Source organism: Spermophilus citellus, assembly GCF_964194105.1.
Source record: "Spermophilus citellus genome assembly, chromosome: 17".
Taxonomy (NCBI): Eukaryota; Metazoa; Chordata; class Mammalia; order Rodentia; family Sciuridae; genus Spermophilus; species Spermophilus citellus.
In genome coordinates this window covers 38,988,190-39,015,685 of record NC_138199.1, presented here as the reverse complement: position 1 = coordinate 39,015,685, position 27,496 = coordinate 38,988,190, and the positions used below count along the sequence as shown (strand labels likewise).

Here is a 27,496-nt window from a genome sequence, read left to right as displayed (position 1 = left end):
ACTTGAATTCAATCCCCAGTACCACCAACCCTGCCACCCCCAAAAAAAGGAGACGTGGGAAACAGGTGTGTGCACCTGTAACCCCAGCCACTTCGGAAGGCTGAGCAACATAGGGACACCCTGGTTAAAAACTGCATTTACTGGGGCTGGGGTTGTGGCTCAGTGGAAGAACGCTTGCCTGGCACATGTGAGGCACTGGGTTCTTTCAATACTCAGCACCACATAAAAATAAATAACGTGTCCATATACAAACTAAAAAAAAAAAATTTAAAGCATTTACTAACTGGTGATGTAGCTCTGGTGGAATGCGTCCATAGCATGCATGAAGTCCTAGGTTTGATAATCTTCAGCACTGCGCCCCCCACCCCCCAAAAAAAAAGATTTTTAAATGAGGATATTGGATGCAAGTGTATGTAGCCCAGTAGTCCAGGGCATGCATGAGGCCCTGGCTTTGAGTAGTGTGTGTACTATCTCAGAGTGGTTGTGCAGATTAGTTAATACATTTAAAGTGCTTTAAAAATTTGCCACAGTAAGCGTTCAGTACAGTTGTTATCTCTTGCTGTAATCTGTGGTATGCATCTTGACATCTGCTACAATGTGGGGAAGGCAGTTCCAGGACAGTTGGAGACGTAGGGCCACTTGGGAGCAAAATCCCCCAAGTGGCCCTTGCCGTTATTTCAATTTTTAATCATTTAGTTCTCCCTGGCTATAAAGCCAAGGTATCGGGTAGGGGGGACACTTGACCTTTCCGGGACTCTATCGTCTCCATCAGTCATAGACTGTTGGGAAGGGTGCTGGAGTCACCTCAAGCACTCTTATAGCCTCATTTTGGCTTTCCCAGGGTCAGGAACAGGGAAAGAAGACTGAACAAGAGGCCATGTATGTATGTGTCCTCTGGTCTAGAGAAATTCCCCGTTGGGCTTAAGTTTTCCTGACGCAAGGGGGTAAAGCTCACCCTGGAAGCATGACCCTCCCGCGCCCACCCGCACCGCGGAACGTACAGTTTCCGGGAGCCGCGGAGGGTGCGGGACAGGAAGGGCGGGGCGACCAGGCCTCGGCCGACCTCCGGCAGGATGTGGCCGGGAGCTGAGGACTGGAGGGCGGAGTCCTGGCCCGAGGCCGGCCCGCTTGGGGGTGGGTCGAAGTGCGGCACCGACGCCCGCAGCTTGGCCGCGGCTACCGCCGCAATAACCGAAGAGCGGCAGAGCCTTGGCGACGCGGGACTAAGCTCAGAGATTCTAGTGCCCTGTTCGCCGATCGAGGTGGGCGGGAAGCTAGGGATTATGGCCAGAGCCGGCATGGAGCGGTGGCGCGGCCGGCTGGCCCTGGTGACCGGAGCCTCGGGGGGCATCGGCGCAGCGGTAGCCCGGGCCTTGGTCCAGCAGGGATTGAAGGTGGTGGGTTGTGCCCGCACCGTGGGCAACATTGAGGTAAGGCCCGCCGGAGAGCGGAGACTCTGGAGGACATCGTTTCCGATGGGTAGGACTCCGGGTTGGTGAGGAGGAGTAGCCGGAGCCTGGTATGACCCTATCCTCACTTGCCTGAAATCCCGGGACCTTTTGCAACAGGCTTGGGAGCAGGAGTTGCCTGGTAGAAGAGGTCTCTCAGATCCCTAATGGGAGGCTTCTACCTTCTAAGTCCGGTCTTTAAAGGAGCCAGTTACTCCTAACAACCCCCTGCTCCATTGTACCGAGTCTGAGCCACCCGTGGCATTCTCTTCTGCTATCCCCTCCTGGGCACCCTCCTGCCCAGAATATTGGCCTGAGGGAAGGGGAAGCCTGAGGTCAGGGGCTAGGTAGGCAGGCCGAAGAATAGCAAGCTTTCTAACCTTAGTGGCTGGTTGGCTTCTGGTCTCCAGACCTCACCCTTCACACCAGGCAAAGTGCTGGCCAGAAGAAGAACAGGAGCTGGAGATTTTGAAAGTTTGATCTAGGACTGAGGAGGATTAGGGTGGGGTCTCTTCTGAAGAACGCCCTACCTCCCCCAAGTCTGAAGGTTAACCCATGCCCCACAGGCAAGAGGGATGAAAGCAGTATTTACTGGTACACTTTTCTCCAGTTAAGTTCCCCAGGTGGGACTGAGTAGATGAAACAGGGTGTCAAACATGTAAACTCTGAGGGGATAAAACAATGTGGATCCAGCAGAACTTCTGGTTTTTCTCTTAACATGGGATTGGAAACTCCCAGAGTTATGAGTGACAAGGGCTCAGAAAGGAAATGAACTTGGCTATTTGGGGGCAGGGAGGAAGGAGAGGAGAAATTTCCATTATAGGTTATCTGGATTTGCCCTGGCAAGACCACTCTCAAGGCATGGACTAGTGCTTAGTTGTAGGACACTATCTCCACCATCGCTCAAAGAGAAAAGATCAGGAGGCCTTGGGTGGGGACAGAGGGAGAAGGTATACAGGAAGGAAGGTTCCCTCCCCTGCTGCTGATCAAAGGTACTTTTTATAACCTCCCAGATAATCCTAAGGTCACCTGGCTCCATCATTGCCCCACTCTGCCTCTCCCTTTCTTTTCTTAGAATAAGCTCAGGGCCCAGCCCTAGCTTTGGAACCTAGAGGATCAGATCAGGGATTGAACAGAATCCCCTAATTCTGAAGCCACTCTTGCTTTCTTATATACCCCAAGCTAGCCAGGAAAGGGGAACCCTGAATCCCAAGAGGATCCCCAGGTTGATCATGCACCTCCACGAATGACTATCATGACTGGAGAATGCTCCTGCAGTGAGGGGTTTCAGTTTGGTTTTGAGAGTAGGTGAAGGAGGCGCAGTGAGAAGATAGCAATAGAGAAATCAGTTCTCAGCCCCTGAAAAAAGGGGGACGTTGTGTGCTGGGGCAGGTTGGCTTCCTTTGGTCCTCTGCTGAGCAGGAGCTAGAGGTTTTGAATGTTTGACCCAGGACTGAGGTTTGGGGTTGGTGTGGAAACTTTTCTAAAGAGGATCCCCAAATTCCAAGCTTTCTTACCCATAGTCTGCTTTTATTGATTGGTTAATTCATGGATATCAGAGCAGACTTTGGGTTCTGGCTTTCTTCAAAGAGAAACTATTTCCTGAGGTGGTTCTGAGCAGTAAAATCAGGCAAAGAGGGTGTTTGAGTCCCAGAAGACTCACAGAAAGAGCAGAAATGAATTTCTCCAGTCACCTGATTCAACCCTTTATTCCTAGTTTGGTTTGGGAGGAGGAAGGGGCTCCAGGCTAAGACAGCTGGCCAAGCTGGCCTTCCTCTAGGTACCCACTACCCCCACCACATGTCACCTTCACAAATCTCAAATGCCTTCTAGGCCATGTAGCCTGTTTTCTTCTTTCTTCTGAATACCAGCTTCCTCACAGCTGTCTTTCACTGGCTTTGCTTTCTCAGGTATTTCCTCTGGAGTTACGTAGAGGGTGCCCTGTGTCACCTGCCACCTACCACCTGCCACCTACTTGCCTCATAATCTCCAGGGAAACTTGGGGGTAGAGGGAGGTGTACTAGGGGTTAGAGGAATAAACAATCTGTCCTGACATCCTGACCCCTTCTGGAGGTAGAGGGAAAGAGGAGGTGGGCAGCTGGGCTTCAATGGAAGGTGTAGGTGTGAGAACACACCTTTGAATTTTGCCAAACTGACTGCAAGGGAAGGTAATGGTTCGGAGATGAGCCTTTCTGGGAGGGATCGATTGATATCAGTGGGGAGGAGAGAACTGACACCTTGGAGTAGCCAGCTCAGTGACTTGTGGAAGAAGCATGAAGTAGGGCAAAAGGTGCATCCTACTTTCCGGCAGAGGAGGTATTCTTGTGAAGAGGCTGAAAAGAGGACTCCCCACCCCATTCCTAGGATCCCTGCCTTGCTTCTTCCTCCTTAGAATTGAAAACTTGAGTTTATACGTGAGGTTCCTTCTTCTGATGATCCACTCAACTTTCCCCCTCCCTCACTCAGGGAGTGCCCTCACCCCCTGGACTTTGACCAAGGAGGACAAGCTTTGGGGGATGGGCAGCCCATCTATGTGGCCAAAAGGTGGCTGCCAAAGGACAGAGTCCTATGAGTGGTGACAAGGAGGGAGGTACAACTCCAGGTGGGGAGGTATGGGAATGTGCAGCTCACCCCAGTGAGACCCCTGTTGGGTTTCATAGGAGCTGGCTGCTGAATGTAAGAGTGCAGGCTACCCCGGGACTTTGATCCCCTACAGATGTGACCTGTCAAATGAGGAGGACATCCTCTCCATGTTCTCAGCTGTGCGCTCTCAGCATGGTGGTGTGGACATCTGCATCAACAATGCTGGCCTGGCCCGGCCTGACACCCTGCTCTCAGGCAGCACCAGCGGTTGGAAGAACATGTTCAACGTAAGGGGTCCAGGCCTGGGGTCTGGGTAGGGAGGAGAGCCAGAGCCAGGGGCCTATGAGCTGGAGGGCTGTTGGGGATAGGATATCTATGTAGTAAGAGTGATGTTATGGGATGACATTAGAATATGACAGTGTTTGGAGAAGTTGAAAGCAGTGTCTAAACAGGATGCTTCTTTCCCCCACAATCCTTTCCACGTCTGGTATCAATAGGTTTAGTATCTAGTAGATGCTTGGATCTGGAAATGAAGGAATGAACAATAAAAATGAAGCCCTGTTCTCAGAGTCTTCTGGGAGATCATGGTCGTGGCTCTTACCTGCAGCAAGTGGGTCTCTAAACCTTGACCTCAACTTGCCCATCTGTTAAAGAAGGGACTTATTAAGTCCCAAAGGTCCCTTTCAACTTGAAGATTGCCTAAATTTACTAGGATCATCCTAGAAAGCATCTTCTCTCCCCCGCCCCAAAACCCAAAGACCTGGGAGATTTCCTCACATGGTCCCAGGGAATCCATTTTTCCTTCTCCATCTAAACCACAACCCCACACTTATAAGAAGGGCAGAAACAAGGCTGCTTTTCCTGCTTCCAGCTCCTGCTGCTGCCCTAAGCACCGAGGTGGGTCCACACTAAAGGTGGTGTGTCCTGATTTTTGACTCAGACATCTGATAAAGAAATCTGTCAGCTGTTCCCTTTCTGTGCAAGAGGGGAGGTGTGAGGAGTTGCTGAAAACTCTGCTTGTCCCGGGGGTGAAGCTAAAGGGTGGAGTCAGGCAGGCGCTCTACAGCAGACACTGCTTTAGACCTCTGCTCCATGAAAGTGGGGACTTGGGGTCACCTCTGCCATAGAGAGCAGGAGTGGCAGTGACCCCACCCTCTGAAGAGTCTCTGCACCTGGGCTCTGGGATGGGACCCAGGTTAAAGACAGGTATAAAAGGGGGGCCTCTCCTTGACACTCGTGGTCTCAAGGGAGGAAGATGGCTGTGGATGGCAGGAAAGGCTGGGGTGCCTTCTTGGAGAAAGAGATTTTAAAGACATTTTAGGAAGGTTTTCAGTTGGTTGGGGAAGGAGCAGGGACAGGGACACTGTCCCTGAGAAGGTTGGCTATTTGGGGAAAGAAAAGGAAATGATTATTAAGGCAGGGTCTTTCTCATACAGCAGGGATAGCCAAAATGGTCTCCCAGGTCTGGATGGGTTTGAGGGATTTACATTTGCGGGTGGTGAGGCCAACCAAGAGGAGCTACCTCTGCCATCGTCTGGTGGGGGGCAGCTTTTAGTGGAGGGGAACCTATGGAGAAGACAGGGTGCCCTTGGCCTGCCACTGGCCTCTGGTTCAGTCACCTGCTTTGTCAGGCCCAAGCTGGAGATACCCCACTGCCCTCCCTGGCTTATAGGTAAACGTGCTGGCTCTCAGCATCTGCACACGGGAAGCCTACCAGTCCATGAAGGAGCGGAATGTGGATGACGGGCACATCATTAACATCAACAGGTGAGGGCTGGTGGCCTACACGGAAAACTCAAGTCATCACTTGCCCTCCAGGGTGGGTGATCTGCTGCTGCTCACTTGACCTCTTTGGACTTCAGTTTCCTTGGTGGGAAAATATCCAGAAGGTACAATTCCAATGAGAGAAACTGCTAGTCCCTGCTTGGCCAGAATGGGCAGTCTAGCTCCTTCCCTCTGCAGCCAAACCCCGGAACTCTCTTGGGACTGCACACATCCTGTCTTCAGGTCCTAGGATGAATATCCTATACAGGTGGCAGGTGGCACAGAGAAAGACTACATAGGCTCAACCTTTGGGGAAACCCCATGGTGACATGGCCTATTCCTGCTTCTGGAGATATTCCAGGATTCATCCAGGCATGGTGGCACACACCTGTAATCCCAGAGGCTCCGGAGGCTGAGGCAGGAGGATTGCAAGTTCAAAGCCAGCCTCAGCAACGGCGAGATGCTAAGCAACTCAGTGAGACCTTGTCTCTAAATAAAATACAAAAAAGGGCTGGGGATATGGCTCAGTGGCCAAGTGCCCCTGGGTTCAATCCCTAGTACCCCCTGCCAAAAGAAAAGTTAGATTCAGTGGGCTGTAGGGGTGACCACAGAATTCCACTTTAGATGTTTTCCCGTTGGCCTCTGGGTATGGGGTTGACCAGGATGGCAGAGGGCATTCACTGCCTGTTTCTGTGGAGATTCACTCCTCTTTCTCCTTCCCTCTTTCCACCCAGCATGTCTGGTCACCGAGTCCCACCCAACTCTGCGACCCATTTCTATAGTGCAACCAAATACACCGTCACTGCGCTGACTGAGGGATTGAGGCAAGAGCTTCGGGAGGCCCAGACCCACATTCGAGCCACGGTGAGGCTGTGGCCTAGGCTTGGTGGGGATGAGGTGGGCAGAGGCCCTCCTGTCACATGCTGCCCAGAAGCTCATGGTCAGGGTGGGTGTTTTGAGTCTGTGGGAGTGGACTGGGTACAGAACTCCTGGGCTCTGTTGCTCCTTGCATGGCCTTGCTCAGCTCTTGAGATTCCTCATTTCACCAGTGACCAGATTTAGACTGAAGACGTAGAGGGCTGATTTGAGGAGAACATGGTTGAGTGAAACTAGGGGAAAGCCAGGGATTGTGGGAAACCAGGTACACAATGGCTGGATGCCATAACTCTAGGCTCTTTCCTTGAAGGCTACATTATCTTGGGCAAGTCACTGGATCTCTCCAAGCTTCAGTCTTATTTGTAAAATGTGGAGTTTCACTCCTCTTTCTCCTTCCCTCTTTCCACCTAATGTTTAGGAGCCTTTAAGGAATGCCATTTTGTCAGTCATTTAGCTGAGATATAGGAAGGGCTCTGTTCATGGTAGGGAACATGTGATCTTTGACGGTGGCACCTTTGGAGGGAGGGTGTGTTTGCTGGACACTGGGCTGCCATCACCATGGAAGCTGGGGCCCTGTGACCTCCATCCTTTCCTCCCAACCTCCCCAAGGCCTTGAAAAGCTCACCCCCTGATTAGGCCCTTCTGTTGGCCCAGTGCATTTCTCCAGGTGTGGTGGAGACCCAGTTTGCCTTCAGACTCCATGACAAGGACCCTGAAAAAGCAGCTGCTACCTATGAAGTCATGAAGGTGGGCTTCCCTCTGGGCCTGGTAAAGGCACCCAATCCCTAAGTTAAGACAGGGAACCCTGGCCTCAGTCTCCACCCTTCGGTCCAGTTTGTCACCCCTCCTGGAGGGTTGGGGTGGGAACGTGGACACTGGAGAGGACCTCAGTGGTGGGAAAGAACTTGGGTCCGTTCTCTCCTTGTCTCAACCTTTCCCCTGGTACTCTCAGTGTCTCAAACCTGAGGATGTGGCTGAGGCTGTCATCTATGTCCTCAGCAGCCCCCCACATGTCCAGGTGAGTTTGGCTTTGACTGTCCACCCCCTGGAAGAGCCCAACCATCCCCACAGGAGGGGAGCAGGGAGGCTTTAAGGGGTGGGGAGTGTCCTGGCTGCCTCAAGCCTTGTGCCTTCCACAGATTGGAGACATCCAGATGAGGCCCACAGAGCAGGTGGTCTAGTGTCCTGTGGGAGCTCTTCCTTCCCTCCCTACTCCTGATGGCTTGGCTCCTGCCTCTGGATTTTAGGTGTTGATTTCTGAACCCCTGGATCCTACTTTCTGTCTCTACCCCAAGGGCTAGAAATTTTGTTTGAAGTTTTAATATCTTGTCAAATCATTTCCACTGCAAATGTGAAAAATGGGCTGGGGAGAGGAGGTGGGGGCCCTCATTGCTTTTCCTGTTAACACGCTGTGAATTTCCTTCTTGGTCTCCTTCACCTTTGCTCTCCTCAGGCTTCCCTTTGAACTGGCAAAGGGGATATGGCCAAAAGGGGGGCTCCCCCATCTTCTTGCATCCCAACCTCTGTCCTTCAAGGTTGGAGTGGCAGAGAGAGGCCCTCACCTTACATTTGAATGGTTACCCAGGGCTCCAGCTTTCCTTCTCTCCCTGCCCCACTGCTTCCCCTTCCCTTCCCGTTCCCTTCCCCTTTCCAGCTCTCCAGCCCAATCTAGGTTTCTGTGCTTCGAGTGGGACCATCCCTCCACTCTGACTATAGGAGCAGAATCCCAGGGCCTGGCTCCCAGTAGATTTCACTGTGATAATTAAAAAAGAAAAATCACAACCAACCTGAGCTTCAGGAATGTCTTTCAATTCTTCTTCCTTCTCTGTGATCCAAATGGTTTGTGTCTCAGAATTTCTTTCACATGGGTGGATGTGGGGCATCACTTCTGGACTGTGGATTACCTGAGGGAGCAGGAGAAGTTTGGGTTGGGTTTTAAAAATGGAGAGGAGTTTGCTAAAGACAAAGGGAAGACAAACAGGGTGTGCAGTGCTGTGTGAATAGCACGCTAAAAACTAAGAACAGGACGGATGTAGTGGGATCTCAGCAAGTCCAGAGGCTGAGGCAGGAGATGGCAAATTGGTGGCCAGCCTCAGCAATTTTGCAAGGCCCTGAGCAACTCAATGAGACCCCTGTCTCAAAAAATAAAAGGGGCTGAGGATGTGGCTCAGTGGTAAAGCTCCCCTGGGTTCAATCCCTGGTATCAAAAACGAAACAAAAAAACAGTGTAGGAGCAAGATGGGACTGAATGAATATATGGAAGGTTGAGGCAGGAGGAGATGAGTTCGAGGCTAGCCGGGGCAACACGCAAGACTAAAATAAATGAGAAGGGAAAAAAAGGCCCTGTGTATGTGCGTGCGTGCGTGCGTGTTTGTGTGTGTGTGTGTGAGAGAGAAGAGGTGTGTTCCGGATCACTAGGGATCTGAGCTTTGAGCAAAGGAGTCCAGCCATTACCTGTAGGTCAAGGACATCAGTTGGGCTAGTCATCAGGGACATGAGAGGTCGAGATATGACTTGGGAAGAGAATGAGCGGTCAAGGTTTGGGAAGTATGGTTGGGGTCCTATTAATTGGTGATGAGGTCTGACAAGGAGAAGCCTCTGGGAAAAGTCCCTAAAAGGGACGCGCCTGGATGTGGGGAGAGAGGCATCAAGACTGACTTGGTTGAACAGGAGGAAGGCCAACCCGTTCCGTGAATTCTCATTTGCTGGTGTGTGGCCGAACGCGCCTGCCCCCCGCGCTCTTGGGACTTATGGGGGGACAGCCGCAAAGCCGGCTCAGCCTCACTGCGGGTCCGCCAGCCCTCCGCTGTGGGTGGCGCTCTCGGCTCATCCAGCCCTGCAGAGAGCGCTGTGGGCACGTCCTGGCGATCCGGCATGCGCAGTGCGTCGCGGGGCAGGGGGTGGGGCTACCGGAACCCGGAAGCGCAGGACCCACGTGGAAACCTCGGGGGGCGGGGACTGTGTGGCTCAGCTCAGGGAGTCCTCGAGCTGGTAGTGGGGTCTTTTCGTCCCTGAGAGCAGCCATTGGGTCCTCTTCACCTGCACGTGGCGGTGACTCCTCGCCAGGACGCAGCTGGGGGCTTCCCGGCACGGCCCGCACAATGGGGCTGCTCTCGACCCTCACGGTCGCTACCGGTTACTGCTCTGGTCGTCTGGTGGCCCGTCATTTCTCCCGTGGGGTGCGGCCTGGCGGGGAGGAGCTAAGCCGCCTGAGGCTGGATGACTTGGCGCCGACCCCGCGGCTAGAGCTGCTGTTTGGCTTGTCCCCTTGTCTCCTGGCTCTGCGAGCCGCCCGCCGCCGAGTGGCCCGGCTCCTGCTCCAAGCCGGCAGGGCTGGACTACAGGGAGAGCGGGCCGAGCTGCTCCGGGAAGCGGAGGCGCGGGACATCCCAGTTCTGCGGCCCAGGCGGCAGAAACTGGACGCCCTGTGCCGCCACCAGGTGCACCAGGGCGTCTGCATGGAGGTGAGCCCGCTGCGGCCCCGGCCCTGCAGGGAAGCCGAGGAAGTAAGCCCAGGCGACGACCACCAGCAACTGTGCCTCGTCCTTGAGGGGCTCCAGGATCCCCGGAATCTTGGTGCTGTCCTGCGCTCCGCTCACTTCCTCGGAGTGGACAAAGTCATTATTAGCCAGAGAAACAGGCACGGGCACTCCTTATTCCCCATGTACCCAACTTGGAGGTGCAGTCGAGTTCCTAAGCACCTTGGCCTTTGGGTGGTTCCTCCCCTTTGCCAGAACTTGCACCCCTAGCCCTTGGGAGCCCGGGGATGGGTGGGGCACCAGGTTTGAAATTGACCAACCTAATGCTGGGGCCGGGAATCTTTACAGCTGCCCGTTTACTCCAGTAGTCAGCAAGGCCAGTGCGGGGCTATGGAAGTGATGGATGTGTTCTCTACTGGCGACCTGGCAGGTTTTTTACAGGTAAATGGAGAGGGGGAAGGAAGGGGAAAGAAAGAAATGAGCTTAACTCAGCCAGCGTTTTTAAGCAGTGAATGGTGGAAGGAGAGAGAAGGGTGCGTGTGCGCATTGATTCCTATGGCCTTCTAAATCCCATTGGGAAGGGAAGGGTCCTGGAGTTTTCAAAACCACAAAAAGAAAAGTTCTGAAGTTAGGGGCTTTCTGGCATCATTCCCTTTGCTGCACTCCTGGGTTAAGGATGTGGCCCAGTGGTCGAGCACTTGCTTAGCAAGCACAAGGCCCCGGGTTCAATCTCCAGCACGCTTCCCCAGAAGTCCTCTTTCCTGCTTTAAGGGTACTTCAGTGTCTCATTGCTATGTAGGTCTTAAGCGATGCTTGTTGTTTAGCCCTGGGGAGCTGGGGAACAGGAGATTTGTGGTCCTTGAGTAGGGGCACAGCTTGAAAGTATCATTGAACAAGGGGACCTGTATGCCTTTGATTTCTAGGAAGGGGTAAACTTGAGGGAGGAACTTCTGTGGTCCCTCTATCCGTCCAGTTGTTCCCCCCTGCTGGCCACAAGAGGGCAGTATTGCACTGCATTTGGCAGCCCCTCTGACGGTCGTCCTGTGAGAAATTCCCTCCTGAAACAAAGTTGCACAATAAAAACACAATGCCAGCCACGTAGTAACTTCAGATTTTCTACTAGCCATGTTGAAAAGTGAAACAGGTGAAATTAATTTTAGTAACTTGCCCTATTATATCCAAAATATTATCATTTTAAATATCATTAATATTTTACATCTTATTTAACAGTTTTCACATACAGCACATATCTACCTGGAGTAGTCACATTTCCATTGCCTAATAGTCACATGTGGCTTGTGGCTACTACATTGAACAGCACATCCCCAGAAGTGTTTTCTGACTATTCCTTCTTATACAGAGGAACTCTGGCCAAGCCTAGTAGGAGATGAAGTTTCCCTTCCTCACTCCCAGCCTCTCAACAAGTAGCTCTTAAAAAAACACAAACACTCTGATTCCATAAGCTCCATTCAGGACATCTGCCTCCTCCCACCAGCAGCTTGGCCCATAGGGCTGTCTTCTGTCACCATGGAAGAACTGGAGGTGCCTCAAGCAAAGGCCGTGCTGGGCCCCGGGCCTTCCTGCCCACTTAAAGACACTGCTCCAGCAAATTCTTTTTTCCTCCATATTCTCACTTTCATTCACAGATGTTCTCATTCTCTCCTGACCTCAATCCCATGCTGAATTGAAGCCTTTGACAAGGTCACTGGTATCCTCCATGTTGCTATAGTCAAGGGTCTGTTTCAGTCCTTATCTGACATGAGCCATCTGCAACATCTGGCACAGATGACCACTCTTTCCTCCGTGTGATGTTCCTCCCCTTATTCACCTAGGCTTTTAAAATGTTCAGTGGTGCTGAGGACTGAACCTAGCGCTTTATCATGTGAGGCAGGTGCTGTACCATTGAGCCGTACCACCAAACCCACTCTCTATTTCATTTTCCTCCTGCTCTGTTCTTTGTTTCTTTTTAATTTATTATTAGTTGTCAATGGATCTTTATAATTTATTTACTTATGTATTTATACGTGGTACTGAGAATCAAACCCAGTGCCTCACACATGTCAGGTAAGTGCTTTGCCATTGAGCTACAACCCCAGCCCCATCACTGTGTTCTTTCTTTCTTTCTTTCTGTACTGGGGGTTGAACCCAGGGGTGATTACCCCCTGAGCCACATTCCCAGTCCTTTTTTATATTTTATTAGAGACAGGGTCTCACTGAGTTGCTTAGGGCCTCTCTAAGTTGCTGAGGCTGGCTTTGACCTTTCGGTCCTTCTTCCTCAGCCTCCCCAGCTGCTGAGATTACAGGTGTGCACCACTGCATTTGGCTGCTGTGCTCTTTCTTGAAGTTGACTTTGGTGATTCCTTCTCGGCTCCCTTGTGCCCAAACATTAAATTTTCCCAGATCTCAGTCCTTGGATCTCTTTTCTGAATGTTCACTTTGTTGATCTCATCTTGTCTCATGGCTTTAAATACCACCTATATTCACATGCCTCCTAGATGTGTACCCTAGCCCAGCTCTCACCCCTGAATTCTAGATTCACTCATCTACCTGTCTCTGAAGCTCTTTTTTATTCCTAGTGGGCATTTCAAACAACATGTTCAAAGCTGAGCATCTTTCCTTCTGAAGCTTACCCAGTCCAACTGTGGCAACTCCATCCCTTTGGCTAGAGACCATGGTGCCATCCTTGACTTCCTGCTTTCATACCATGCCCCCATTCCACCTGTGGCCAACTCCTTTTGGCTTTATCTTGGAGTTATTGCCAGTGAGAGTTTCACTGCTCAAACTCTCCATTGCTACCATAGTCCAGGCCACGATGGTCTCTCTTTTTCTTTTTTTGTACCAGGAATTGTACTCGGGCACTCAGCCATTGAGCCACATCCCCAATTCCATTTTGTTTGTTATTTAGAGACAGGGTCTCACTGAGTTGCTTAGCGCCTCACTATGGCTGAGTCTGGCTTTGAACTCGTGATCCTCCTGCCTCAGCCTCCCAAGCCTCCACCACTGCCGGCTGCACCATTGTCTCTTGACTTGTTGCAGAAGCCTCACTGGTCTTCCTTCCGTCTGTTCTCTCAGCATGGCAGGCAGAGTGATTCTGCTGAAATGTAAGTCAGACCATATTACTTTTCTATCCAAACCTTTCAAAGCCTTTGCATCTCAGAGTTAAAAGCCCAAGTTTTTTCAGTGGCTTTCAAGGTCCTCCCTTATGTGGCCCTTGTTCTGTGGCCTCCTTACTGTTCCTCACATGTGCAGGTAAGCAAGGCCTTTGGGCCTTTGCATTCATAGAATGCTCGGAGCATTCTTCCCCCAAATGTCCATGTGGCGCCCCTCATCCTCTCCAGGTCTACACTCACGTGTCATTTCAACAAGGCCTTCCACAGGCCGGGATTCTGTTCTGTTTCTTTTGTTCACAGCCTCATTCTCGGTCCCTACAATAGTCTGAACAGTTCGAGGTGTTCAATAATTTGACAGAACTGAATGCATCTTTAAGCAAGGGCACATGTGGTGAAGACTGGGCTCCATTTCCCCAGGGCTCTGATGAAGATTTGTGAGCTAAAACATAGTGTTTTCTCTTTCAGGCCAAAGCCCGGCAAGGCTGGCTTGTGGCAGGCACCGTGGGCTGCCCGGGGCCTGAGGTTTCCCAGTCCTCCCAAACCCCCATCATGAGTTGCTTAGAGTTCCTCTGGGACCAGCCTACTCTCCTCGTGCTGGGTAGGTAGATGTCCCTGCTCGTCTTGCTCCGATGCACGTTTCCTGAGCACTTGGTGTCTAGCTGGGTTGCCTAACCCCCTGCCCTGTGCCCCGCAGGGAACGAGGGTTCTGGTCTGTCCCAGGAGGTGCAGGCCTCCTGTCGGCTCCTCCTTACCATTCTGCCAGGGCGCCAGCTGCCTCCAGGACTCGAGTCCTTGAATGTGTCCGTGGCTGCAGGTGAGTCAGCTTCTTCCCTTTCCTGATGGCCTCTAACCACACAAGTGCTGCTTTCCTCCCATCCCATTTTCTGACTGAATTCTAAACAAGCTACCTACCTGGTCCTTCTGTGTCAGTTGCTTCGTGTGCAAAATGGGGAAAATACTTCCTTTAGGGATGAAGTGAGGGAGAGCCTGGCATGGGTCAAGGCTCCCCGTACGTATTCCTTCCTCTCCTCAGTCTCTTTCCCTCGTCTGTCGGTGCAGGAATTCTTCTTCACTCCATTTGCAGCCAGAGGAAAGGTTTCCGTGCAGTGGAGAAGACAGAGAAGCCCCTCCAAGACCCACAAGAATCACCAGCTATGTCCAAAGGACTCTGAGTCACTCAGCACCCAGAATCGTCTTCAGGATCAGAAAAAGAGAGGCAGATGGGGGCTTAGGGGGCTGTCCACGAAGTGCACGTGATGGTGCTGGGACAGTTGCACACACATCCCCAGGTCTGGCCTGCTGGCCCCTGTTCCTTGATGTCAGTCATTAACTGTATGGCCAGGGACTCTGCAGTAAAGACCGGAGGAGTTCAGTCTCCTATTTTGCTGTGGACCTGCAGTGAAGATGTAGTTTGGTGATTTCCAGGATGGGCTACGGCAGAAGTCGAGTGGAAGTTGAGGCTTCAGAGGGAATCAGGCAGCCCAGTCCAGGGGTCCGACTGCTCCTGACCAGGTGTTGCCTGTGGCGAATGCTGAGTGTGAGGATGTGGAGGGGGGCCGAGGTCTTCCTGTGGGATAGACAAAGTACAAATCAAGGACTGTCCCCATGTGGGCCTTAAGTACATGTCTTCATCTTGTGGTGCCCAGGACCTTGGTCTGCACCTACCTACCTCACAGGGTTATTGTGAGGAGCAAATAAAACATCATCTGGTATCATCCATTAGGCACTCCATGAATGGGCTGATCTGTCCCAATTCGTCCATTAGGTGGCAGCCTTGCTCTTTGCTCCACAGTTCTGGAAAGCTTTTGCAGCCACCTGGAGAGACTCCCGGCTGCAGTCCCTTTAGAATAAAAAAATTAGCAGTGACACCCCCTCCCCCATACACTTACACACCACTCATAGAAGCAACGCCCCTGCCCTGGGTGTGGGGTGGTGGGGACAGGATTGCTATTGTGCAAGCCAGACGGATTTGGTGTGCCTTCACCAAGGCCCCACAAGTGGTGCAGAAGTCACAGCCTAAGTAGTGCAGAACGCGCTTCTCAGCACCACATAAAAACAAACAACAACAGATAAATAATGGTTAAATTCTTTAAAAAGAAAGAAAGAAACAAGCCCAACACTGCTGCCAGAGTGCCCGTGCAGGGGTCTAGGCGCATCCTGATCATCAGGCTTTCTAAACTGTCCTCCCCCCCAAGATGGGTCTAACCGGCAGCCATGGCTAAGGGCCACCAGAGCAGTGCCTCTCAACCTTGGCACTACTGCCACTTGGGACCAGATAATTACTTCTTTGCTGTGAGCACTGTCCCGAGCATTATAGGACATTTAGCAACATTCCTGGCTTTTAGGCACTAGACACCGGTAGCACTGCCCTCCTGTCCCCTGTTATGAAAACGAACCTGTCTCAACATCTCCACGTCATCCCTGGTTGAGAACCACTGCACTGGAGCACGGGCTGGCAGAGCAGCAATCCCTAAGTTGTAATCCTGGTCACTGTGACTTGAGGCAAGTTCCCTACACACCTGAGCAATAGTCAACTCCTCCAAGATGGGAATAATACTACTTGCTGGATTCCTGAGGGGATATGGAGAGCAACAGGAATTCAGTATCTCATGTAGTAGATGCTCGATAAATAAATAGTTCCATCTTTTTCTTCTGGACTCCCATCTGCTGTGGATTTAGCTTGCAATTGTGAGGCCATTGCCAATTTAGAACAAGATTTGAATTTCCTTAAAAAGTTCCCAATATCATTTTAAAGTCATAGTTTTTCTTTTTTAATTTTTTTTTAAGAGGGGCTGGGATTGTGGCTCAGCGGTAGAGCACTCACCTAGCACGTGTGAGGTCCTGGGTTCGATCCTCAGCACCACATAAAAATAAATAAATAAAATAAAGGTGTTGTGTCCAACTATAACTAAAAAATAAAATATTAAAAAAAAAAAAGGGCTGGGGATGTGGCTCAAGCGGTAGCGCGCTCACCTGGCATGTGTGCGGCCCGGGTTCGATCCTCAGCACCACATACCAACAAAGATGTTGTGTCCGCCAAGAACTAAAAAATAAATATTAAAAATTCTCTCTTTCCTCTCTCTCCTCTCTCACTCTCTCTTTAAAATTTTTTAAGAGAGAGAAAGAATTTTTTTAAATATTTTTCAGTGGACACAACATCTTTATGGGGTGCTGAGGATTGAACCCAGCGCCCCATGCATGCCAGGCGAGCACGTCACTGCTTGAGCCACATCCCCAGTCCATAGTTTTTTATCTCAAGAAAGAGGACAAAGCCCCTTCATAAGCTCGACTCTTCCCTACTAGCATCTGTCCCCTCTGGAACTTTCTGATCCTAACTGCCATACAGGTTCTGACCTCTGCTGAGCTTGAGCGCAGCAGATACTAGGATGCCTCTGCCACCCCTGCGCCCTTGACCAAGAGCCAGGTGTAGTGATTTTTAACTTTTTAAGTTACTATTTTTACTTATTTAATTTAAAAGTTTTTAACTTTGGTGGAACCTTGCAGCCATGGGGCCAGAGAGAGAGAGAACTCTTAGTATTCTAAATACCCAGAAGGACCAGCCCCTAAGAAACGATCTCTGGGAAGGAACCAGGTTTCAGTGTTTCTTAAAGCTCCCCAGTTGATAGTGTACCACTGGGGTCTGAGACTCCCTTGTGCTTTGCTCCATGCTTCATGTCCAAGCAATGCTCCATGTTCACGCCTGTGTCTTTGAGCTCATGCTTGAAAGTTTGGGCCAGGATGATGTCTCATCTGTCCCTTAGGGTCTTTAGAAGATGTGCTTTCCGGTCTCGGCTCCATGACATACTACTTAGCTTCCCAGACTCCTCATCTGTAGATCAGGGATGGTGCCATTCCGAACAGCTCTGTCTACCCCTTTCCCGGTAGAGAAATTAGAAATAAAAGTTATCAGTAAAAATGTCCTGTTGTTCTGGGGTGTAGAGCACTTGACTAGAGTGTGCTAGGCCCTGGGTTTGATCCTAGCACCAGGGGGGACAAAGATGATCTGTAAGCTAAAGGACTGGGCACCCCAGGACTAACCCAGGACTAACACATTAGTACAAACTCTGATGTGATGGTTGATTTTGTGTCAACTTGACTGGAGCATGGGTTACCCAGGTTTGGGTCAAACATTATTCTGGGTGTTTCTATGAGGGTGTTTGTGGAAGAACTTAAGATTTGAATCAGCAGTGTAAAGCAGAGTAGCCTCCCTAATGTGGTGGGCCACATCTAGTCAGTTGAGAGCCTGAATAAAACAAAAGGCTGACCATTCCCCAGGCAAAAGAATTCCTGCCTTCAGACTCAGGGGGAAAAACTCCTCCTGATTTTTGAGTCTACTGACCTTTGGATGGGAGCTATGCCATCGACCTCTTGGGTTTCCAGCTGGGTGACTCACCCTGCAGATCTTGGGACCTGCCCTCCTCCATAATTGCATGAGCCAGTTCCATATAATCTCTTTAAACACAGGTACACATGCACCCTGTTGGTTTCTCTGCAGAACCCTGCCATACACGTGACAAAAAAGAACACAGGTATCCCAGTGCTCCCTCCCTGTGGGGTACAAAGTCCGCTCTGCTCTCTTGACCAAGCCCCACACGGAACCTAGAAGTTGGCTGAGATAAAATCAGAGAGAACAGCGTTGGTTCAGAGCAGGGCCATGGCTGTTAAACAGGGCTTTGTTGGAGTTCCAGCTCTGACTCATGGAAATGTGGACAGTCCCCTCAGTTGCCAGCCTTTGTTTTCATCATCTACAAAAATGGAGATCACAACAGTATCCACTTCAAATTGGTCTGGATTCAAAGGGGTCATTACAGAAAGCCCTCCACCCCAAGCCTGAAGGAGGATGGCAGCTTTTCCTTGGGACACCTAAATGCAGACTCTGAGGTCAGGGCGCAGCTGTGCTTTTCTTCCAGGCGGTGGGGCCCGTTTCAGCCAAAATGCACCATAACTTCCCCACCCCCAGGAGAAGAGCCTCTGGTATCCTCAGAGCAGCTGAGGAGGGGCCAGCACCTTGAGCCCCCTGCAGAGCTGGGATCTTTTGGTAGAAGGCTAAACTAGACCCTCCCACACACATCATTCCCGCAGGGTCAGGCGCCAGGGAGCCCCACAGTTTGTAAATGTAATCAACCTTGAGGTCTCTCACTTGCACAGGTGCAATTAGCACGCCCATCTGTTAATCCCTGATTAATGATGTTTACAAACATGGCGCTCCACTCACAGAGAGGCCTGGCTCCTTCCTGCAGCTGGGAGGCATCTGCCCAGCAGCCCCTGCCCTCTTCCTCAGCCCTCCCCAGTCAAAACCTTTCTCTCTTTGCTTTCCCCGGAAGTGGGCAGAACTGGAGTCCCCCGCCCCACCCCAATTCTCACTGCACAGACGGGGAGATGACAGGCTTGGTGTCAGGGCTGGGACCCTGCCCATCCTTCTTTCTAGCTCTGGAACTTGGAGGACACACAGTGGACATGCTGCCTTTCCCCACCACCCCAGCTCCAGCTGTGGAACCACACAGATGTGTCTTCCGTGTGGGGTCCGTGTGGGCGTGTGTCAGGGGCTTTACCCAAAGCACAAAGAACACAGACTTCTGAGTCAGTCCCGGGTCCCAGTGTCTGTTCTACTTTAGTCAAGTCACTTAACCTGATGGAGCCTCAGTTTCTTCATCCATAAAATGGAGATACGAATACTATTTACCATAGAGGTTTAAGGTTTATAGGTAAGGATTAATAATAGGATTATAAAAAAGATCAATAGTGCCTGGGACACAATTAGTAGGTGCTCAATAAATGTGAGCTATTTACTGCAGTGCAAGTAGTAATACTGATGATGATGGTGATGGGTGGGGGAGGGGTCAGGGCTTCTGAATCTACAGAGATGGACTTCTTCCCTCACCCCTCTCTGGGGAGAAGGGCAGGTCCCAGCTCATTACTGATGGGGGCTGGGATGGAGGTGTCAGATTGGAATCACTCCTGGGTCTGTTCACAGCTTCCCTGTTTCATTAACACCTCCCTGGTGGTCTTGGCTCATCCTGCTAGGAGAGGCGTCCAGAAAGTTCTAACTGCCTCCTGCCCAGCCCTGAGCTCAGTGTCCCTCACTTTCTGGGGTCTATGCTCCAGATGTGCACGGAGGGGTTTTTATGCCAGGAGAGGCAGCTACTGACCAGGAAGCCATCATTGTCCCTTCTTCTGAGGGTCCTAGGGGCCTGGTCAGGGGCTGCGGCTCCGCAGGTGGCCCATCCTTTACCTGTCCTCATCGAGTTCTGTCCATAGGTCCCATCATCCCAACCGGGCCACGGGCCACATCTCCTGCCTTTGAAAGGCTGCATGACATAGTGCGAATGTGCCTGTCTTGGGTTTCAATCCCCTCTCACCTCTTGCTACCTAGATGGCAAGTTGCTTATCCTCTAGGACATTAATTTGCCTTTTCTGTAAAATGCTGATGCTGTACCTCAGGGGTTAGCTGAGTGCCCTACAAATTGTAAATCCTCAATAACTGATAACAATTATTTTACTATGGAAAACTGCACTCAGAAACATCTTTTAAAATGCAGAAACTTGTTTAGACGCTTGGGGTGGTAGAGGGGAGGCAACAGAGGACCATTAGCAAGTCCCTGAGAAGCAGGGAAGGCATGAGCTCTGACCCCAGTGATTGGCCCAGCTTCTTTCCCATATTGAGAAGAGGGGCTAGGAGCTGAATTGAGACCAGGAGATTTATACCTGGGGCTCTGCCGGGGCTGCTTCTAAACAAGGATTCTCTGAACTACACTCCAAGAAGGATTTTTATGAAAACGCCTGTCCTCCACCCCCGCCCTTGCCCTGCTGTCATGATATTCCATTTCAGAGGACACCCTTCCCCAGCTGCTGGGGAGGGAGGACAGGTGGCGCCTGGGCCTTCTGCACCTCTGACCCCTCAGGCTTCTAGCTTTTCTGCTATGGTTTGTGGGTGTCAGAAGGGAGTCCCCAGGAAAAAGAGTACCTTTTGTGGTTTATCTGCAACCTCAAATAAAGTCCATGAACGGTGGTTTCCCTTAGAAAGCAAAAATGGAAGCCTGGTGCGGTGGTGCGTGCCTGTAATCCCAGTGGCTCAGGAGGTTGAGACAGGAGGATCATGAGTTCAAAGCCAGCCTCAGCAAAAGTGGGCCCTAAGCAACTTAGTGAGACTCTGTCTCTAAAATACAAAACAGGGCTGGGGATGTGGCTCAGTGGTCAAGTGTCCCTGAGTTCAATACCCAGTACCCAATAAAAGAAATTAAAAAATAAAAAGCATTGGGGATGTAGCTTAGTGGTGAAGTGCCCTTCATTCAATCCCAGTATTAAAAAACCAAACTTATGGGCTGGAGTTGTGACTCAGTGATCAAGTGCCCCTGAGTTTAATCCCCAGTACCCCCCCACCGAAAAAAAAAAAAAAAAAAGAGAGAGAGAGAAAGAAAAGGAAAAAAAGCAAAAATGGAAAGACAGTGAACTTGGTCCCTCCATATAACTAGTCTAAAAGGCCCCCTACCGCCTCCAGCCCTGCAGACACAGAAGCCACCCCCACACACACACCAGCCCCATTATCAAGGTGGGAATCAGTTTCCCAGGTCCCAGCACATGGCTGGGCACACATGGAGTGTTTAAAAATGACACTTGGACATAGGAGTGAATCCTGAAGTTGGGACTAATGGAGTCACCCTCCTCCTCTCTATTTCGGGTTGGAGGGGGAAGTCTCTCAGCCCAATTCCAGCCGGCCTTGACCTTCCACTTCCAGACAATGTCAGAGGAGGCACCTCACAAATTACCCAGCAGCTGCAGCTGCTCTTGATTCTCCTGAACAGGGAGCTAATTGGGGGCTGAGGGGATGCTCTGCAGACCCCCCTCAGCCCCTGGGCTCTGCTGAGACCATCTGCACCCAGACCTTGCGGGGTTCCTCCCACAGATGGGGCTACCCACATGTGGCTGGATTGTCTAAACCTGACCTCTGAGGCTGACACACATGCTTAAAACAATGTCACCTTGGTGGGTATGAGTCCGGGAAGCCATTTGGTGATGGTGATGATGATGATGATGATGGGACATGTATTTATTATGTACTGGCCACATGCCCAGGCATCTCATTTAATCCTTACTATGCTTGGAGTAGGCGCTCTCACCAACTTACCTCAGCAGGGATGTGTGACTTGCCCAAGGTCATGCTGTGGTGCTCAGGGGAGCAGGGAGTGGAGTGGGGGGAGAAAACCGCCCCAGCTAGTAGGCTGTTGCTGAGACCAGGCAGCTCTGCAACCCCCACCCATCCCACTCCTCCCTATGCAGGCCCTCTGCATCCCCCACCCGGCCCACCTCTCCAGAGCCATCTTGACAAGCTCTAAGTGGGGCATGGGGGTGCGCTGGGCTTCCCGCTAGGCCGCAGGGGGTGAGGGGTGCCAGGCTGGGAGAATAGCCGTGACCGCTCAGGGCTCCTGTGGGATGCTGCCAGGAGCCTCGACTCCTGACACCAGACCTGGGTTCAAATCCTGGCTCTGCTGCTACCCCTCCAGGTCCAGGCCTTGCATGCGTTTCTTAACCTCTGAGCTTAGTGTCCCCCCTGCAAGGAGGAGCCAGGAACTGCTTTCTCCCAGGGTGGCCCTGGAGCTTGCCCAAGGTGTCCCTGGCCCACGGTAGCCCTTCGCCAACCCTTCCTCCTTCTCGGGAGCCCTCCTCTGAGGCTGCTGCTCTGCCCTTCTCGTCTCATGCCTGGGGTCTCCTCATTCATTCATCTCTGCCTCTGAGTTTTGCTGCCTGGCTGGGTCGCGGGGGGCTCCCTGTGGCTGCCCCTTCTCTGGGCCCTGTCTACACTTCCTGCCTGTCCCTCTCCTTGCCTCTTTCCCAGCTCCCATTGCCCTGGGGGCTGATCGATGGCAGCCGCTGGTTATTGATTGGGGTGGGCATCCAAGTGTGGCTGCCAGAGGCTGGTATTGATGGACAGAATTGGTGCTGAGGCCGGGGTGGAGTGACAGCTGGGGACCCTGGGGCTGCGGGGAAAGTGGGGCTCCCCCTCCCCTACCAGGACCTGGGAGTGGGGATCCTTAAAGTGGCAGACCCCATCAGGATAGGAGTGGGGTTGAGGATGGAGGGCCTCTGAGGACAGAAGGGCAAGGCTTAGCTCATATTGTCAATTAACAAGTATTTACTGAGCACCTACTATGTGTTGCAGATACAGCAGGAAGTCAGCAAAAAAAGGGGGAGGGCAGAACAGTGGAAGGAAATGGGGCAGAGAGGTATTGGGAATACAGAGTGGCAGGGGGCTGGTCAGTCAGCCCAGGGTGGGCAGCTGCCCCAACACCGGGCTCTGACCTGGGTAGCCTCTACACATGTTGTTTTAATTTTTTTTTCCAGAACATGATAGAATTTCATAAAACTGCTGTCTATGTCCCAGGCAGGTCACCTGCTTTGTTAAGCGACATTATGATCACAACAACCCTATGAGTTGGGGAGACTTGGAGATGTGTGTCAACTAGTCCCAGGTCACATAGCTAGGAAACCACAGAACTACAGTACAAACCAAAGTCTGTCTGACGCCAAAGTCTTTGCTGTTGTTACCACTCAGTATAACCATTTTTTAAGTGTCTAGTCGACTAGAGTTAAGATCTGTAATCTTTTTCACCTTAAACTGACATTGTGGGCTGGGGATGTGGCTCAAGCGGTAGCGGGCTTGCCTGGTATGTGTGCGGCCCGGGTTCGATACTCAGCACCACATACCAACAAAGATGTTGTGTCCGCCGAGAACTAAAAAATAAATATTAAAAATCCTCTCTCTCTCTCACTCTCTCTCCTCTCTCACTCTCTCTTTAAAAAGAAACAAAAAAACTGACATTGTATAACTGTATTATATCTTATTTTTGAGACAGGGACTTGCTAAGTTGCTGAGGCTGATCTCCAACTTGCCATCCTCCTGCCTCAGCCTCCTGAGTCAGAGATTACAGGCGTGTGCAACGATCCCGGGCCTCACCTTTAAATAGCAGTTCCCCTCCACCCCAGCATCTAACAAACATCACTCTAGTTCCTGTTTGTATGAGTTTGACAACTTTATTATCATTATTATTGTTACTGATGCTGAGGGTTAAATGTGGTAGGCACACATTTACCCCTGAACTATGCCCCCAGCCCTGAGTGTGGCAACTTTAAATACCTCCTGTCGGTGGAGTCGTCAGTATTTATCTTTTTATGATTTTTTTCATTTAGTATAATGTCCTTAAAGTCCATCCATGTTGTCATATGTGTCGGAATTTCCTTCTTTTTTAAGATTGAGTAACACCCTGTTGGATGTCTACATCACATTTTCTTTATCTATTCATCCATTGCTGGGCACTTGGGTTGCTTCCTCTGCTTGGCTATTGTGAATAATGCTGCTGTGAATAGGGTGTGCAAATCTCTTCAAGATCTTGTTTTAAAACCAAGTGCTGTGGCACATGCCTGTAATTCTAGAGGCTCAGGAGGCTGAGGCAAGAGGATTGTGAGTTCAAAGCCAGCCTCAGCAATAGTAGCAGTGAGGTGCCAAGCAACTCAGTGAGACCCTGTCTCTAAATATAATACAGAATAGTGCTGGGGATGTGGCTCAGTGGTCAAGTGCCTCTGAGTTCAATCCCCAGTACAAAAAAAAAAAAAAAAAAAAAAAAAAAAAAAAAAAAAAGACCCTGCTTCCAATTATTTTGGCTATATATCCAGAAGTGGGAGAGTCTGATCATATGGGAATTTGAGTTTTAATTTTTTGAGGAATTTCCATAGCAGTGACACTATTTGACATTCCCACCAACTGTGTACAAGAGTTCCAATTTCTCCACATCCTTACTATAATACTTGTTGTTTTCTATTTTTTTTAAATAGTAGTTATCCTAATGGGTGTGAGATGATCTCTCAGTAAATGTTCTTTGGGTTTTGTTTTGTTTTGTTTTGTTTTTGATTTTGGTGCTAGAGATTGAACCCCGGGCCTCTCTAGCACTAAGCTGCACCCCTAGACCTTCATTCTGGTTTCAAATAGAAGAATTTTTAATTTTTTCCCCTGATTTCTTCTATCATCCATTCAGTATACAAAAGTGTATTGTTCAATCTCCATGTATTTGTATAGTTTCTGTAGGGTTTTGTCATGTTGATTTCCAATTTAATTCCATTATGATCTGATAAGATGCAAGGAATTATATCAACTTGGTTTTTTTGTATTTGCTAAGAATTGCTTTGTGGCCTAGAACATGATCTATTTTGGAGAAGGTTTCCATGAGCAGCCGAGAAGAATCATCCTGGTTCCGATTTGCATTTCCCTGATGATCAGTGGAATGAGCATCTGATGGTCATTTGTATATCGTCTGTGGAAGAAGGTCCATCCAGCACTTTTGCCCACTCTTGAGTTTGGTTATTATGTTTTGCCATTAACCCCTTACCAGAGGCATGCTGTGCAAATATTTTCCCCCACTCTGTAGACTGCCTTTTCGTCCTGTTGATGGTATCCCTTGATGCACAGAGGTGCTGAATTTTGGCGGAATCCCATTTGTCTATTATTGTCGTTACCTATATGTTTGGTGTCATAGCCAAGAAATCATTTCCAAATCCATACAAACCCATTGCCATTACCTACTCCTCTATGCTGATAATAATTCTGCCGACACCTTTAGGGGAGTGAGAGGAAATTGGGGGGTATTGCAAAGGTTGAGGGAATAAAGGTGTTTGGCCAGGAGACTGGAGGCTCCCAGTGGTGGTGGTGGGGTTGGGGGGACAGAGATCACGGTACTCAAATTACAGAATGGCTTTCATGGGATGGAGCAGTGACCCAGCGGGAGGATGTCCCTCTGTCTCCGCCTATCCTTGAGTTTGCTACCTAAGCGCCTCACTCATTTTCTTGAACGTTGCACCCCGAGATCTCCCACATAGCTACCAGCCCAACCCATCATGGAGAAAAATCAAATCTCATTAAACTCCATTGATTTTCTTCCAAATTTGCAGCAAGTATACTTTGAGGCTCCTCAGTGTACTGCTGCCCACTGCCAGCTCCCCCGCCCCTGCCAACTGTCACAGCACTGTCGCTGGGGATACTGTGCTCTGCCGGGGCTGGGGAGGATTTGGAGGGCCTGGGGCTGGGGGTCTGCTGGAGCTCCCAGCTCCCCTTGCTCCCTGGTGACAAGACCCTGGATATGCCTCCTTGGATTTTGGGGGACTGAGTCCCTGTCTGGCTTTCCCCTCCCTGCAGGACGTGGGCGGAGGTGTGGGCATTCCTGTGCGTATCTGTCTGTGTGTCCATGTGTGTGTGATCTCTGTCTGTCTCTGGGTGTCTCTGGACACCTGTCTGTGTGTGAGTGCAGGGGCTTGGCTAGCCGTGAACTCTGGCGCTCTGATGCCCCGAGAGAGGGAGCCTGGCGCTCGGCTTGGGATGGATGAACCCAGGCTCCGTTTCTCTCCCAGGGGCCAAAGACTGGGTAGAGCTCTTAAAGGGGCTCAGGCTTCTTTGTCCCCTCCCACTCATCCCTGTCCCTGTGTCGTATTGGAAATGAGACAACAAGCATTATATTTGGCATTCTGAGGTCTGATGGAAAAGGTTCCAATCCCAAGGGGGAGAGGGCAGGAATCCCTTCCCTGTGCCTCACCCGACCAGAAGAGGCCCAGGAGAAGGAAGGCTGTGGGGGGTGTGGTGACTGCTGGGTCATATTCCTGGGGTAGTGTCAAACATCAAGGTCAGCCTTCATAGAGAGAAAATCACAGCCAGGCCTTTGTGGGGGTGGGGAGGCTTGCTAACCTGGCTACAGGCTGAACCACTTGTCTCTAGACCCCTGTGAGGGCAGGAGGTCAGCTGTGGTGCTGGACTGGTCTCAGCCCTGGACACTGCTGAGAGGCTCCACACCCACCTGGGTATCTTGATGGAACCTTCTATAAGTCTGGGGGATGGGATGTGTCTCCAGGTCTGTGCTGTCCACGGAGCCAAGCCCGCCTCCTGCCCGGCCTGCACATGTGCGTCTTGCAACTTCACGGATGTGCATGTGTGTTCTCCCAGCAGCCTCTGCCCGGGAGCTGGAAGCAGCTCTCTGGGTTCCAGGGACAGGCCAGATTTATTGTGCTGGGAGAAATATTTAGGCCTGAGACAGTTTGGTTGTGTTAATTATGGAAATCTAAAGATAATCTATATTTAATGCTGAATTTTGTCAAATTTGCTAAAGAATTAGGGGAGCGTGTGCAAACAGTGACACTTCAATGAAGAACAAGGTGCAATTAAACTCTGAAATTTACAGTGGAATAATTGGAGAGCATGACAAATATAGTTATCAGCAGCAACTAATTAGGGGTCTGCTCGAGGTTTCTGGGCTTGATTAATCTTGCCTGGGTGCTAATAAGTTATATGGGGCTGAGGATACCAGGTTCGCCTCCTGCCTTCTTCCCACCCTTTCTCCAGAGCACTTGGGGTGTGAGGATGTGACCCATTCAGTTCTTCCCTCGGGACAGCTGGGCCTCAAGGGAAGAATGGGGCCTCTCCTGTTCCTGAGCTGAGACCTCTCTCCAGCTAAGGGTGGTGTGAACACCTTGAGCTGCCATTGCTGAGGCCTCTTGCTGGTTGGTAAGTTCTTCTTGGTGTCTCACCTTGAGACTTGTTGGGACTGAGGCAGAGAGGGTTGGGAAGGGGTGCTGAATCTTGCCCTACCTGCCATCCACGCATCCCATGCATATCCTCTGTGCCCCGGGGCCTCCCTCCCAAGCCCCTTCCAGGCTCTGCTAATCTTCGTTGCTGTTGTCTGTGGTCATGCCTGAAATTTGGGGATCAAGTTTAGACCAGAGCTGGGCTCTTTGCCTGGATGGAGTGTGGCCGGCAACTGGGAACCAGTGCCAAGCCCCGCTGTGAACATTCCCCTTCCGCACTGTCCTTCATCCTGTCCTGGAAACCTCTCTCAGACCTCCTGTCCTTGTCACCCTTCAAGAGCCCTCTCTGAGAGGGGTCTCTGTTGGACCTGCTGCGGGGATGGAGGGACCCCAAGAACTCTCCCCTCCACCCCCCATCCTTGCCTCTGAGGTTCTCCTGACTCTGGGGTCCCCACAGGGTCCCTAAGGCCAATCCTAAGATGCCTTCATGCCACCTCCTGTTTTGCTTAATGTCATCTGCCACAGGACAGGGACTCTGACTGGTAGCATCAGATGAAGTTGATGAATCCAAAATGGGAAGTCAGAGGTACCCAGAGCTCTCACCTCGGAGCCAGTGTGAGTGAGCGGGCGGGTGTGCCAGTGTGTGTGTGTCACTGGAGGCTAGGACCCTGCTGTGGCT

At 51.0% G+C, this 27,496-nt stretch overlaps 2 protein-coding genes across 5 annotated transcripts; both read left to right on the top strand.

Moving 5' to 3' along the window:
- Window positions 1–1,097: 1,097 nt before the first annotated feature.
- On the top strand, window positions 1,098–8,426 carry DHRS11 (dehydrogenase/reductase 11; the record flags this gene model as incomplete). Of its 4 annotated transcripts, XM_081272620.1 has the most annotated exons (7): window positions 1,104–1,430; window positions 4,109–4,318; window positions 5,704–5,798; window positions 6,530–6,659; window positions 7,326–7,418; window positions 7,624–7,689; window positions 7,811–8,411. In XM_081272620.1, exons 1-7 carry the CDS (start codon window positions 1,284–1,286, stop codon window positions 7,850–7,852), a joined length of 783 nt encoding a protein of 260 aa, XP_081128746.1. In that variant the 5' UTR covers window positions 1,104–1,283. The 4 variants fall into 4 exon arrangements, with proteins under 4 accessions (XP_081128748.1, XP_081128745.1, XP_081128746.1 ...); XM_081272622.1 differs by lacking the exon at window positions 4,109–4,318 and having other exon boundaries at window positions 1,098–1,430; window positions 7,811–8,426; XM_081272619.1 differs by lacking the exon at window positions 7,811–8,411 and having other exon boundaries at window positions 1,103–1,430; window positions 7,624–7,764.
- Window positions 8,427–9,302: 876 nt separating this feature from the next.
- On the top strand, window positions 9,303–14,977 carry MRM1 (mitochondrial rRNA methyltransferase 1). Its single transcript, XM_081272623.1, is given in 7 exon segments — window positions 9,303–10,311; window positions 10,499–10,530; window positions 10,533–10,591; window positions 13,726–13,858; window positions 13,955–14,074; window positions 14,320–14,390; window positions 14,392–14,977. Coding segments are annotated over 7 exon segments (1,431 nt in total). The 5' UTR covers window positions 9,303–9,421; the 3' UTR covers window positions 14,518–14,977.
- The last annotated feature ends 12,519 nt before the right edge of the window (window positions 14,978–27,496 follow it).